This window comes from Salmo trutta, chromosome 2 (genome assembly GCF_901001165.1).
Source record: "Salmo trutta chromosome 2, fSalTru1.1, whole genome shotgun sequence".
Lineage (NCBI taxonomy): Eukaryota > Metazoa > Chordata > Actinopteri > Salmoniformes > Salmonidae > Salmo > Salmo trutta.
In genome coordinates, this window is record NC_042958.1 from 22,468,501 (window position 1) to 22,483,682 (window position 15,182).

The window sequence follows — 15,182 nt, forward strand, 5'->3', positions numbered from 1 at the left end:
GCATGACATTTGATAACCATGTAAATCTCTCCCAGACAAAGTGACTAATCAATATATTCGGCCCAATTTACTCAGATTTGAAAATACTAATTAGCATCAAAGTAGACATCATGCAAGACTACAAATCCCTGCAAGCTCCTGCATGTCATCTCTATCTGACATATTTGCTAACAGATAGTGTCAATTCAAAACTTGCACAAGACAGTTCACAAAATGTAATTTAAAGACGTATAGCCAATTTATTAATTACTACATTTAGCTAACATTAGACAGTTAATCCAGAGATTCTTACCTTTGCCTCGATTTGGCAGTCTTGTGTTATGCTGACTGCAGAAATGTCCACCGGAGGTGTTGCCAAATAATTCAATGTTAATTTCTCTACCATAAGCCGCCTCCAATGTTGTTTTAGAGAATTTGGCAGTATGTCCAACGGGCCTCACAACCACAGTCCACATGTACCCACGCCAGCCCAGGACTTCCACATCTGGCTTCTTCAACTGCGGGATCGTCTGAGACCAGCCACCCAGACAGCTGATGAAATTGTGGGTTTGCTCAACCAAAGAATTTCTGCACAAACTGTCAGAAACCATCTCAGGGAAGCTCATCTGCGTTCTCGTCGTCCTCACCAGGGTCTTGACCTGACTGCAGTTCGGCATCATAACCAACTCGGTGTCGTGTGGCTCAGTTGGCAGAGCATGGTGTTTGCAATGCCAGGGTTGTGGGTTCGATTCCCACGGGGGACCAGTACGGAGAACATTTTTTATGAAATGTATGCATTCACTACTGTAAGTCGCTCTGGCTAAGAGCATCTGCTAAATGACTAAAATGTAAAAATGTAAACTTCAGTGGGCATATGCTTACTTTCGATGGCCACTGGCACACTGGAGAAGTGTGACCTTCATGGATGAATGCCGGCGTCAACTGTACCAGGCAGATGGCAGAAAGCGTGTATGGTGTCGTGTGGGGGAGCAGTTTGCTGAAGTCAATGCTGTGAACAGAGTGCCCCATGGTGGCGGTGTGGTTATAGTATGGGCAGGCATAGGGTACGGACAATGAACGCAATTGCATTTTATCGATGGCAATTTGAATGCCATTGTGGTGAAGGTAGGAAACAACATCTCCACTTCTCTGACCCTCAACACTGGGGACCCACAAGGGTGCGTGCTCAGCCCCCTCCTGTACTCCCTGTTCACCCATGACTGCGTGGCCATGCACGCCTCCAACTCAATCATCAAGTTTGAAGAACAACAGCGACGAAACAGACTACAGGGAGGAGGTGAGGGCACTCAGTGTGGTGTCAGGAAAACAACTTCTCACTCAACGTCAACAAAACAAAGGAGATGATCGTGGACTTCAGGAAACAGCAGAGGGAGCACCCCCCTATCCACATCGAAGGGACAGCAGTGGAGAAGGTGGAAAGTTAAGTTCTTTGGTGTACACATCACAGACAAACTGAAATGGTCCACTCACACACAGTGTTGTGAAGAAACCTCAGGAGGCTGAAGAAATTGGGCTTGTCACCCAAAACCATGACAAACTTTTACAGATGCACAATCGAGAGCATCCTGTCGGGCTGTATCACAGCCTGGTACGGCAACTGCACTTCCTTCAACCGCAAGGCTTTCGAGAGGGTGGTGCGGTCTGCACAACGCATCACCAGGGGCAAAATTCCTGCCCTCCATGACAGCTACAGCACCCGATGTCACAGGAAGGCCAAAAAGATCATCATGGACATCAACCACCCGAGCCACTACCTGTTTACACAGCTACCATCCAGAAGGCGAGGTCAGTACAGGTGCATGAAAGCTGGGACCGAGAGACTGAAAAACAGCTTCTATCTGAAGGCCATCAGACTGCTAAACAGCAATCACTAACTCCGAGTCTGCTGCCTACATTAAACCCAATCACTGGCCACTTTAATAAATGGATCACTAGTCACTTTATTCAATGTACTCTAAATAATGCCACTTTAATAATGTTCACATATCTTACATTACTCATATCACATGTACATACTGTATTTTATACCATCTATTGCACATTGCCTATGCCGCTCAGCCATCGCTCATCCATATACTTATATGTACATATTTTCATTCACCCCTTTAGATTTGTGTATATTAGGTAGTTGTTGGGGAATTCTTAGATTTCTTGTTAGATATTACTGCACTGTTGGAACTAGAAGCACAAGCATTTCGCTACACTCACATTAACATCTGCTAACCATGTGTATGTGACAAATACAATTTGATTTGTACACACTTCCTGGAAGCTGAAATACGACTCAAACTCACCCTCTGGCTTAAAAGCAGAAGTCTAAACTCTAGTGGTACTGTACCTCAATGTATATTAGTTGAGTGGTAAGAAACGGAAGGAGAAAAAAAACAAGGTGCTTTCGACAAACCCACTCCTTTCCACACTTGCACTTCTTTCCTTTCGATGCACTCACACTCCGGTAACCATATTGGTATATATGGTGTTAATTCAGATTCAAAAGTTGAACAGCTGCGATATGGCGCCCGTGCCTAAAATTAAACATAATTGCGGGAGCAAACAATTGAGAGAAGAACTGTGGTCGAGTGAGCAGAGGACGGTGACGCGAGTGCAGGCTAGCGTGGTGCGGGCAAATTAAACTTGAGAGCTTGCAAGTGTGAATGAGCGAGCAGTACTGCATTTCTGCATCTAGTAAATATTTTTGAGAGCAGAGATTTTTGTTCACCTGAAGAAATACTTAGTACATGTCAAGACTCAAATTACTGCACTCACAAATACGCTGCGTCCCCACATCGATGTCTTTTGGCCCACAGCAAATCCATGTTGCTCTTGCAACTGCTTACTATACTTTTATAACAGGGGGGGATTCTAGCCAATAAACATAGTATGTAGCAGTCTACTGAAATTTTTGGACCAATCAGGGCTTGACTGCTCTCTAACGTAATGTTTGACCATACAGTGAAAGGTGAACGATGGCTGACAAAAAGAGAAGTTCGATAGGCATAGTTTCTCTACTGAAAAACAATCACACATATTCAGTATTGAATCATCTTTCTAACTATTAGACAGCAGCTTTGGCTTTAGTTAAACCACATGGCTAAACGATAGTTCGCTAGCTAACGTCAGCTAGCTAGCTTCCTTGCTAGGCCAAATAACTACCTACTTCAATTTCAATATTGAAATCATAGTTGATTAGCTAGCTAGTTGGATAGCTAGTTTCTCTACTGAAAAACTATCGAACTTACCTCTATTTTTGTCAGCCATTGTTCACCTTCACCGTCCCCTCATCTCTATGGTCCAACATTTGGTTAGAAACCAGTCAAGCCCTGATTGGTCCAAAAACATAACAAATTGTGTTTCAGTAGACTGCTACAGGCTATGTTCATTGGCTAGAATTACCCCGTTATGAAATTATTATTGTAAGCAGTTGCGAGACCAAAATGGATTTTGGAGAGCAACTGGAAAATTGGTTTCAGAGGGAGAAAAGACACCTGTGTGGGGACCCGGCGTATTTGTGAGTGCAGTAATTTCTGAGTCTTGACATGTATTTCTTCAGGCGAACGAAAATCTCTGCTCTCAAATTAATTTACTGGAAGCGAAAATGCAGTTCTGCTCGCTTAGTCACACTTGCAATCTCTCAAGTTTAATTTGCACACACCATGCTGGCCTGCACTCCTGCCATCCGTCCTCTGCTAGCTCGACCACAGTTCTTCTCTCCCGACTCAAGTGTTTTCTCCTGCAAAAATGTTTTTTTCTTGCTCATGTAACATTGTAGGTTCCGTCCCTCTCTTCGCCCCAACCCGGGCTCGAACCAGGGACCCTTGCACACATCAACAACTGACGCCCCAAGAAGCATCGTTAACCATCGCGCCACAAAAGCCGCGGGAGCGAGTGACGTCACTGATTGAAATGCTATTAGCGCGCACCACCGCTAACTAACTAGCCATTTCACATCGGTTACACTCACAAGCACCATCTTGCGCCCATTCAACTTTTTAGTCGGACTTGACACCATAGGGATGCAGCTACCCTCTTCTTCCAGAAAGATGCCCGAGTTTAAGACTTGGAATTCCGAGTTGGACGACTGTTCAAAACAATTTTTCCTAGTTGGAGCTTGTTTTTTTTCTGATTTCCTGGTTGTCTTGAACGCACTGAAGTCGGAAATTTCCTGGTTCCCAGTTTTTTTGAATGCGACATTCATTCATTGCCATGATCATTGATCTCCTGAAGAAACTAGCTATCACTTTTCCTTTCTTTCTGTGCTCCCAAATGTTTTGATATACTGATAGTTACCAAGTGATTAGCTAGCTAGCCATTCCTATGTGAAGTATGCTTCTCCAATAGAAATCCCCGTTCACGCTTGAAGGTGATGTCATGGCAACGCTGGCTAGCTAAACTTATGCGCAGAAAAATAATCGGATCTAACGATCTCTCGTGCGGAACTGCGCATGTGCAGGCCGTCAAACCAAATGCACACCTTTGATATAAAGTTGTTTTTGACGAAAATGAAAATGTCACTTTCACAAGGTTGGAGTAATAACATGCTTAAAACAACTTAAAACATTGGCTCGAATCTAGGTTGTGCCTTTAGATTTCGAGAAGAATGAACAACTACTGCTCCGCAAGCTGTCAAGTCTACTCCCGTTCCGGCGCTCGATGTCGCCGGTTTACTAACAACAAGGTCTTGGCAACCCATCATGATCCACACCTGGTAACCCTCATTGCACTCACCTGCGCCTCATCATGAGGCCCACCTGGACTTCATCACTACCCTGATTACTTCCCTTTTATCTAGCACTCCCTAGCATCACTCTTCAGGCAGTATTGGTTTAGTTTTCATGTCCAGACGCTTCTCTTGTTTTGTATCGTGCCATGTTTGTTATTATTACACTCACCATCTGCACCTGCTTCCTGACTCCCTGCGTCTACATTTACAGAATACTGCCTCAGCAATGATGGAAGCAGCAGAGGATTACACCATCTTCCAGATGGTCGAGGAACTGATTAATCTACTCCATCAATACCACGACCAGCTGGCTCTACAATGTACGATCATGAAGGAGGTCCTCCGCGTTCTCCACCGCCAGTGAGGTTCTCCATACTTCTGACGGAAGGCCTCCTACCATGGGTTGTCACAGTGAGCCAGTCCCCTAGCCTACCCAGCCTTCCAACCAAGTCAGTGATGCCTGACTTTCCCTTCCGGAGAAGTATGACGGTACTCCATTGAAATGCTGTGACCTCCTCCAGTGCTCCCTCTATTTCGCCTATCAGACAGGAGCTCCCACCCACCACCGAGAGGTCCAAGGTTGCCACTGTAATTTCCCTGCTGACCGGACGGGCGTTGGAGTGGGCTACGGCCGTCTGGGAGAGAGGAGAGGATGAGTTGGATGCCAATGAGAGGTTCATGGCTCTGTTCAGGGAGGTCTTTGACTATCCTCCAGATGGCAGAGGGGGAGGTGGGCAACTTTTTCAACTACAGCAGGGTGCCCAGACCGCTGCGGAGTATGCCCTTACCTTTCGGACTGTGGCAGCCTCCAGCGGATGAAATGAGCCAGAGCGCCGCACTCTATTCCGCAGTGGACTGTGCAAGGAGGTCCAGATGGAGTTGGCATATCAAGATGACAACCTAGCCTTGGACGCTCTCATCTCGATGGCCATCCCTCCTTTGGCTGTCCTGAAGCAGAGGCCATGCGCCTCTCTGCGGTAGAGCGGCTTTGCCAGAGACAGCTGGGGCTCCGTTCCTATTGTGGCCAGGAGGGGCTTCAGCGATGCCGGTGCGTCCTAACTCGGGGTCCACTAGAGCAGAGGGGTGGCCCAGTGACCTTCCTTCTCCCAGGCTAGGAGTGAGTATTCCATCATCACTTTCTGCCAAACCCTTTCTGGTGTCAATTTCACTGGCTGGCTGTCCCTTATCTGTTGTCTCTATAGCTCTAGTGGACTCCGGTGCTGCTGGGAACTTCATCAACCCGGCCCTCTCCACCTCGCTGAACCTAACTTCATACCTGCTCTGGTCTCCTTTTCCTGTCCAAGCTCTGGATATGCAATGTGGTAAACTGTGGGGTGTTGGGTTAAGTGCACAGAGATTAATACAGAAACAGGGAGGCTCTAGTCAGAAAACACAACTTTACTAGACAACAAAATAAACGTAGCATCAAAATAATGTAGGTTTGACTCAGCCCTTCATCTCAGATTCTGCTCCGTGTCTGTCTCTCCTCACGGTGTGCCACGGTGCTCCCTATATGTGGCCTGCACGGCTGGTTGGCACTCTCCCCTAATTACCTCTACTTGGAGCCATCAGCGTCGGGGTGCCCAGCCTGTGTACTCCCAGCAGAGGGAGCCAACGTTGCAGCACGTACCTCCCCTTTATCGGCAACCCCCGGGGCAGACCTCCCGGGATACCACAGCGACCATTGGGATCTGGCACAATTACTCACATCACAGCACCCCTCACCGTGGGACCCAAGCACCAGGACACCCTTCCCTTCTTCATCAATGCCGCACTCATACACAAAGTCATCCTCGGCCTCCCATGGCTCCAACTCCATAATCCCACCATCTCCTGGTCAAAGGTGAGAATCATCGCCTGGGGACTAGGATGCCGGAGGAACTGCTTTCCCACACCCTGTAGTTCAACATCGGTGGAGGGTCCTGTGAGTGCCCTCCAGCCCATCAAGTGATCCTCACATATCATTGGCCCCGTGTTTAGGGATGTTGACATCCGCCAGACTCTGGCGAGGTAACCCGCTCCTGCCCTCTAGAGTGCATCTACATCTCCACTGGGCGAGCGATCGGCTGTTGACCTGGGCGCACACATCCCTTGCCGTTGACCTGGGCACACCCAGGTATCACCTGCACCATCTAATCCCTCTCCGATAAATACTGGTAGCCCACCTTGGTGCAGGACGTTGCCCACTATGTCAACTCATGTTCGGTATGTACTCAATCCAAATCTCACCGACTTGCTCCAGCAGGTAAACTACTCCACCTTCCCCTCCATCAGTGGCCTTGGTCACATCTGTCCATAGACTTTGTAACAGATCTCCCCCTTTCTGATGGTTTTACCACTATTCGGATTGTTGACAGATTCTCAAAATCTTGCCGTTTTATCCCTCTCTGGTCTACCTACCACTCTCCAGGTCGCTGAGGCACTATTCTAGCACAATTCTTCTGGTACTATGGCCTTCCGAAGGATATTGTTTCCGACCGTGGTCCCCAATTCACGTTGCGGGTCTGGAAAGCCTTTATGGAGAAGCTGGGGGCCACGGTCAGCCTCACATTCGGGTACCGGCCTCAGTCTAACGGGCAGATGGAGAAGAACAACCAGAAGCTGGGGAGGTTCCTAATGAGTCACTGCCAGGACCGGCAGGCTGAGTGGGAACCCACTTTGTCACTCCTTCACCGGGCTGACTCCCTTCCAGTGCATCCTGGGATATCAGCTGGCCCTGGCTCTGTGGACTCCGAGCCAGACCGAGGCCCCTGCAGTTGACGAGTGGTACCAGTGGAGGTATGGAACGCCACCCACCTGAGGCTCCAGCATGCCTTCTGCCGTCAGAACGATCAGGCCGACCGCCACCCCTCCCCTCCTGGACTTCTGACGTAATGGGGGTTGGCTCCAGTATCTGGTGGACTGGGAGAGGTACGGTCCAGAGGAGCGGTGTTGGGTTCCAGTGGATGACTTTCTAGATCCCAACATCATCCGAGATATCTCCCTTCGTTGTCCGGACTGGCCCGCTCCTCGCCCTTGTGGCCTTCTCCCTGGCCCGTGTAGTCCTGCGGCTGGAGCTGCACATTGGTGGGAAAGGGGGTCGGGGGAGAAGTCACGTCTAATCCCACTCTGGAGCTCGCCGTTGCCGGTTTACTAACCACCGGTACTGGCAACCCATCAAGACGCACACCTGGCAACCCTCATTACACACACCTGCGCCTCATGAAGCACACATGGACTTCATCACTACCCTTAATTACTTCTCATTTATCTAGCACTCCCTAGCATCAGGCAGTATTGGTTATGTTGTCATGTCCAGATGCTTCTCTTGTAACTCTCCATGTTTGTTATTATTAAACTCACCATATGCACCTGCTTCCTGACTCCCTGGGTCTACGGTACACACGTGTTCCCGGAAGTCTCGCGATGTTGCGCCTCAGGGTTTAAAAACTCTATAATAGGGTTTAGAGAGAAACACAGAAAATAAGGTTCTGAGGTGAAACACCAATCTTAGGAGATGTTTTGTTTCATGAGAGAATATCTGTCAGTTAACCTGACCTTTATGAATTATGAAGCCTTTATGTGCTTTTTTTATTATTACATAAATGGTTCAAAATTCACAAAGTGGCGTTAGCTGATGACGATTATCTGATTGAACAAACCGTATAAAATCTCCTAAGCCAGTGTTTACCACAGACCGTATTTTCGACATTTATCCAAAAACCCTACAAAAACGCCATTCATTTCTACATAGGCTTTGTTCAACGAACCATGGTGGAGTTAGTGCCTACAAAAAGACGCAATTACTATGTCTCTCTATAAGACGATAAAAAAAAAATCTTTACCTTGTTGGGCTAGACGTAATCTATTTTTACTGTAGTAATGGTGCAAGAATGACGTTAACAAATCTGTGTTTTTCTAGGGAACTCAGAAACAATTGTACAGCAAAGCCTTATCATTACTATTATCTGGGAGATTTTTTTTCATAGTCGCACAGTGCTTGATACTAGAGAAGAAAATGCCATGCGACAAAAACACAACAACCCAGTCTCCCATCAGACTTCAAAGGGCCCCTCCTGATTGAAACATGAGTGGTTTATTTGTGATAAGCAGACAACACAGGTTATGTAATTAATTTATTAGAAATAGAATAGGCTTCTATGCTCTCAGCAACTTGGTAATGTAGTTAATGGTATCCCCTATAGAAGGATTATGTTGGGTCATGTTGCACAACCTACCATTTGTGTTTCATAACTGGGCAACTATGTCAGATAAATGTCCATAACTTTTTTAGATTTAGTTACAAATAAGCAGAAGTTCAATCAACCAATGATATTTTACAGAGAAATAATTAACAGACTTTCAGCAAGCTTATAGGGAAGGGCACTCAACATGCTCGGCACTGACACAAATTACTGATGATTGGCTGAAAGACATTGATTATTAGAAGATTGTAGGAGCTGTTTCGTTAGATTTCATTACAGCTATTGATATCATTGATCATAACCCATTACTGAAAAAACGTAGGTGTTATGGATTTACATCTTCTTTATCATGGATTGAGAGTTCCCTATCTAATTGAACACAGTATTTTTTTTATGGAAGCCTCTCTAAAGCAAATTCAGTTGAGTGTGGTGTACCACAGGGCAGCTGACTTGAGCCATTATTGTTTTCTGTGTTTACTAATGAACTTCCACTGACCCTAAGTAAAGCTTGTGAGTCTATGTGCGCTGACTCAACTGTATACATGTCAGCTACAACAGTAATATAAATAATTGACACCTTTAACATAGAGATCCAGACAGTTTTAGAATGGGTAACTAGCAATAGGCTGGTGTTATCTAAAAAACTAAAAGCATTGTTTTTGGGACAAATCACTCACACAACCCTAAACCTCATGTGCACACATTTGTTTACATCCCTGTTAGTGAGCATTTCTCCTTTGCCAAGATAACCCATCCACTTGCTAGATGTGTATAAATTGCATATACTTTTATATTTTTTTGTGTGAATTTTTGTATTGTATTTATCATTGTATTATGTAGTGTTATGTATTTTCTTTGTTGTGTTTTGGCAGCGGCTAATTGGGGTTCCAAATAAAATACTAAATACAAACATTAAAGCACTGTTGCAGATATTTAGTTGAAACCTGGGTGAAATTGAGAACTATTATGTACATTTAATCAAAAGCCACCAAGGTATTGTAAAATAAAGTTGACTAAAACAATCAAATTGAATAGTTTAGCGCTGTGAAATTAGACACTGGATATTAGTCATATCACATGTAATATTGTGCCCAGGGGAAATATCACTGTGATCTCATATTGAAAGAAAATATCATGGGATGACAGAGCTGATAGAGCGGATATCAATAACCAAAAGCAGTGGATGGTTGAACGGGTAGCGTAAGCTTACTCCATGACATCTAGGATTTTCCTTTAACCTATCTGCTCTCCATTGGGGTGGCAGGTAGCCTAGTGGTTAAAGCCTTGGGCCAGTAACCGAAAGGTTGGTGGATCGAATTCCTGAGCTGACGAGGTAAAAATGTGTCGTTCTGCCCCTGAACAAGTTAACTGTTCCTAGGCTGTCATTGTAAATAAGAATTTGTTCTTAATTGACTTGCCTGGTTAAATAAAAAATCTGCTCTTCATTTAACCCATCTACCCTTCCACCTATCCATGTCATCCTTTTTTATTCTCCTAATTTTCCCTTTCTTCTTATTTTGTCTCATTCTTTCCTCTGCCACTGTCCCGTCTCCTATTCCTCTCTCCGTTTCTTCTTCTCTCTGTCTACTTCCCCTCTCTTCCATCCACCTTCTTCCTCCTCCCTTGCTCTCCTACATAGAGCCCCCCCCCCCCCCACGGGCCCTGCTGCTGTCATTGAACCTGTTGAAGTTTGCTAATTAAGATCCCATTCAAATTCATCATACCATTTGGACAGCGGTCCAGCAGACACAGGATAAGAGGGCTCCCGTCACCGTGACAACGGGCGCTAATGGAGACGGTGGACTGGGCGGATGGATGGTGATGATGCTCCTCCTCCGAGCTACTTAACACCATGGCTTTGATCTGGCCTGGCACTCACTCCTTCTGTCCTGTCTGCTCACTGCACAGCTGAGGTAAGATATACACTCTACATCTCTATCTGTGGCTCTCTATATCTCTGTGTCTCTGTCTGTCTGTCTGTTTGTCTTATATTTATATATCTGTCTATTCTGTGTTTATTACTCTCTCCTCCGAATGGCATTACCATTGCTTTGTAGCGCATGGGGAAAGTTTTAGTGAGTCTCTTATAACGTTACAGATGTATTTATGCAATTGTGATTTCTATTCATGTTTCTAATTGGCATGGAGATTTACGGCAGTTTACCAATTTATCCACTTGCAACAGTCAGTTGAACTAGAGCAAAACACAGCATTAACAGAAAGAGGTTTTATCAGTCAAAATCAACTTTTAACTGAGTCATTCAAAGCTAGACAATCTCAGACTAGTTTCCCTGATGTGTTGAAGTCCCTTATTGACATGAGCATAAATAATGGATCTATGTGGGTCCAGACTGAGACTGGGCTGTGTTATCTGATCTGGGTCCAGACTGGGAGAAAGAGGATAAACGAGAGAGAGAGAAAAGAGGAGGAGAAGATGTCTACAGGCTGTGGCTGTGTGAGGTCGCCCCCGGAGACAGCGGAACACAGACTGACGGGTGGACAGGAGCACCACTGTGAGTATCTGAGAGACAGAGGGGAGGGGGAGGGAAACAGAAAGAGAAAAGGAGAGGGAGAGAGAGCAGATCTCCACTGGGATCAACCAACACAGTGACAGATGGTAAGACAGCAGCCAGGTCTGCTTACTGTCACACAATGCCTCTGTGTATTCGTGATGGGGATTACGTATGTGTAGATTCACACACGCACACATGCATGCACGCACACACACACTATGAAATACCACCTCTTTACACGACCACATACTGCATTATATCTGTATGGAATCGAATACGTAATACTATTCTTTGAAACCACAAGTTTCCGTGCCATTTTTGTGATTAACTTATCAATAGCAACAAACAACACATATCTCAAAGTTACTGTATAAATATTAATAACATGTATGTTATATTTCTGTGTAACAGATCAGATGGTGGAGCCTGTCAGGACCCTGCTAGAGGAGGGGACAGGGATGACCAGAGCTGTGCAGGGGAAACACTGTCCTGAGGCAGTGCACCCCGAGGAGCAGCCAGATGAGCAGGAAGTGAAGAAACCACGCAGGAAAGACACGCCTGTCCTCAACACTCCTCCACTCATACGAGGTCAGTCTCGCTCTCTAGTTGTTACTGTTAGAGCCAAAATGTGACTTGAAGTAAACTGCAAAATAGTGGTTTGGCTTAATATGTTGATGTAATGTACAGTAGCAAGATGTGTAAGTAACCTCTATGCTTAAATCATGGACAGTAATGTATTTATAAGGGTGACATTCTGTACATTGTGGACTTATAAATTGATGTTGGTGTCATAACAGATTCTCAGTATGAATCTTTTCCCATAATGTTTTATGTGTTGTGTCACTTGCCTTCATCAGGTGTGAGGATGGGGAAAGGAGAGAAGAGAATGATTCACATGGAGGATGAAGAGAAGGATGGAAAGAACTAGAAGTCATTGGAGGAGAGTTTCTTGCCTACATTTTTTGTTGTTGACATTGTTGTTTTCAGTTGTCATATTACTAATATGTAGCCTATACCTGTTTATTAAAATTAGTTCTACAATGTGTGGCAGTTATCTTTCATTTACAAACAATGTATAAAGATGTTGATGTCAATGCATGCATTCAATGTAATATACTGTATCTAGCCAAAGGTTGCACTGTGGCCATTACAATGTAGAAAAAAACATATATCTTATGGAAGATGCCAAAACGTTGGAGAAAACAATAGAATGCAAAGTCAAAGTTACTGGTTTCCATCTGTGGCAAAGTTTTCCCTAAATGGTTATGACAAATCCAGCTCCAGAACCAGCCTAGCCAGCTGGCTATTCTTTTGAATATGGTGTAGTTAAAAAAAACAGCAACAACAGATGATATTAGCTAGCTAGATAAGGTTAGCAAGATAGCTAGCTAAGGTTAGCATGCTAGCTATCTACACTGACAGCTGTCAGTTCCCTATTTGTTGATGTTTCTCCAGTCCACGTCGAAATCACCATGACGTTCTTTCCCACCCCCAATTCTTAAACATGTATAAGTAGCCTGCCTCATTCATCAGAGGTGCAACCTAAACAAGCCTTCTTGCTCTAGGGCAGAGAGGAAGAGGCAAAGCGAGAGGTTTTAAGCTGCCCAAATCTGTTTACGTAAATAAGCCCAGGAACTGAATAACTTTTGTATGGAAGTCAAGAGTATCAAATTTGGACAACAAAAAATGTCATTGCTAATTTACAACAAGAGGCTTATTTGATCTAATAGAAGTTTCATAATGGTTAGGTTGTTACGAATGCACTGATGTAAGTGGATGCATGTGGGATTTAGGCCACTTTGAACATTTTTTGTTAATATCAGAGTTGTGCTTGTTGTCATAGAGATACAGTATATAGAGGACTCATTATGGATCTAGCCGTTTTAACATGGACATTGCCATTGAGGACTTCCACAATTTTAAAATAGTCAACTGGGTCGGTATTCCGAGCCAGAGAAATCAGCCAATGAAGAAGAAAATGTACTACTTTAAAATAGAGAGAGCCTCAATGGTGCTGTCCATGCTGTCCCAGATGCTATAAAGGCACAGATGCAAAGACGAGTCCTCTATAAACCTCTATGACCTATTGTTCACGTGCGTATCTGACCTCTCATTGGCTAGAATGGTCCCATCTGATCTCTCCTCCTCCCACATGTGTTCCATCTTTGAGGACATATATTTCCATTGTTAGAGCAATCACTTGACTGTCTTGTCAATATAATAGACAATATTTGTCTAGGGCAGGAATTACATCTGGTGGGTGCCTTTAAAGCTACACTAACAGGGGGGGTTTCTTCCATACAGACTAGTGGCGGCTGGTGGGAGGAGCTACCGGATGACAGGCTCATTGTAATGGCTGGAATGGAGTAAATGGAACAAAGTCAAACATGTGGTTTCCTTATGTTTGATGTGTTAGATACCATTCCATTGATTTCGTTCCCGCTATTACAATGAGCCTGTCCTCCTATAGCTCCAGCTCCTCCCACCAGCCGTCACTGATACAGACACAGAGACAGCAACATGATTGGACAATAGAACTCACAGGGCTGAGCTTGCTTTATACAGATTTGCATCGTGTTGGCTTGCACTATTCAATTGTAGGCCCAATAAAATAGTTACTCACAGTCTATGTCAGCTACTATGTTTATTGATTCATTCCAGTTAATATTTCTTTGGGGAAAAAGTCTAGGTAGCCTAGTCAGCCCAAGTTTGAATATTTACCAAATTTCATCTCGTTAACATTTCTTTGTAACACAAACAAATGAGCTATAAATAGACAATATTCCCACTTAGTTTACCCTGGCCAGAGAGACAGGGCATAGCAGACGGTATGCAGTTGGTGGTGTTAGTAGCCTACATTTGATCAGACTGCAACACAGCATGCATGCAACACAGCATGTCAGATCGCTAATGTTTAGGTGTAGGCCGCTACAACATTTTTGTAAAGAGTTTTTGCTTGTGTCTGTCGGATGTGATGCATTATCCCCTTTGCTAAATAAATACCGGAGGAAAGTGGAGAGTGCCTTAAGCTTTGTGCCTGACCCGCGCGACCTTGCGATTTCCTTGAATCTTATTGGTCAAGACAGGCACGCAGCACTCCGATGTGAAGGACAAATTGTGCATGAGTAGACAAACCATGAAGCAAAAATCTGTCAACAAAACAGCACTTTGTCCCTATTTTGTCAATATTAACCTAAATGAAAACTGGTGGGGCGTTGCGCTCCCTGATTTAAAAGTGCTGGGGCAAATGCCAGCTCACCACATGTTTTGTGGCAGCCCTGGTCCTTATTGCTATTAGCCCATAGAGACGCATTGACGGATAAATGAAAAGGAAAGGTGTTTTGAAGTGTCTGTCTTATATCAGAGAGATATAAGAAAGCTCAGGATAAATTATTTTATGTGGAAATGCCCTATTGACTTCAATTCATTTTTTGGCTCTGAACTGGGTTCCCTTGTGAGGCTTGTACGTGTTTGTAATTGTCTCAGCTTTCAATGGTGGGGTAGCCCAAACAATTCGGACACTACAGACAGAAGTTGGCACATTGTGGTACCAACTTCAGACAAGTCCCGTGAAGCTTATGTGGGTCTTAGAGCAAAACAGAGAACACAGGTCTAGTTTTGATTTACAAATAACCTGAATTCTATATGAAATCCACAAAGAATTTCACCATGTCATTGGATTTTAGGTTTCCTTATGTTGATTTACTTTTTTTCAAATCCAATCAGTCTTCCACATTGATTCAACGTCAACACATTGCATTTTTG

The 15,182-nt window shown here is 44.5% G+C and overlaps 1 protein-coding gene across 3 annotated transcripts; it reads left to right on the forward strand.

Moving 5' to 3' along the window:
- Positions 1 to 10,583: 10,583 nt before the first annotated feature.
- Positions 10,584 to 12,462, forward strand: ppp1r17 (protein phosphatase 1 regulatory subunit 17). Of its 3 annotated transcripts, none has more exons than XM_029698688.1 (4): positions 10,584 to 10,817; positions 11,291 to 11,417; positions 11,829 to 12,005; positions 12,275 to 12,462. In XM_029698688.1, exons 2-4 carry the CDS (start codon positions 11,339 to 11,341, stop codon positions 12,343 to 12,345), a joined length of 327 nt encoding a protein of 108 aa, XP_029554548.1. In that variant the 5' UTR covers positions 10,584 to 10,817; positions 11,291 to 11,338; the 3' UTR covers positions 12,346 to 12,462. The 3 variants fall into 3 exon arrangements, with proteins under 3 accessions (XP_029554548.1, XP_029554538.1, XP_029554529.1); XM_029698678.1 differs by having other exon boundaries at positions 10,585 to 10,817; positions 11,255 to 11,417; XM_029698669.1 differs by lacking the exon at positions 10,584 to 10,817 and having other exon boundaries at positions 11,049 to 11,417.
- Positions 12,463 to 15,182: the final 2,720 nt, after the last annotated feature.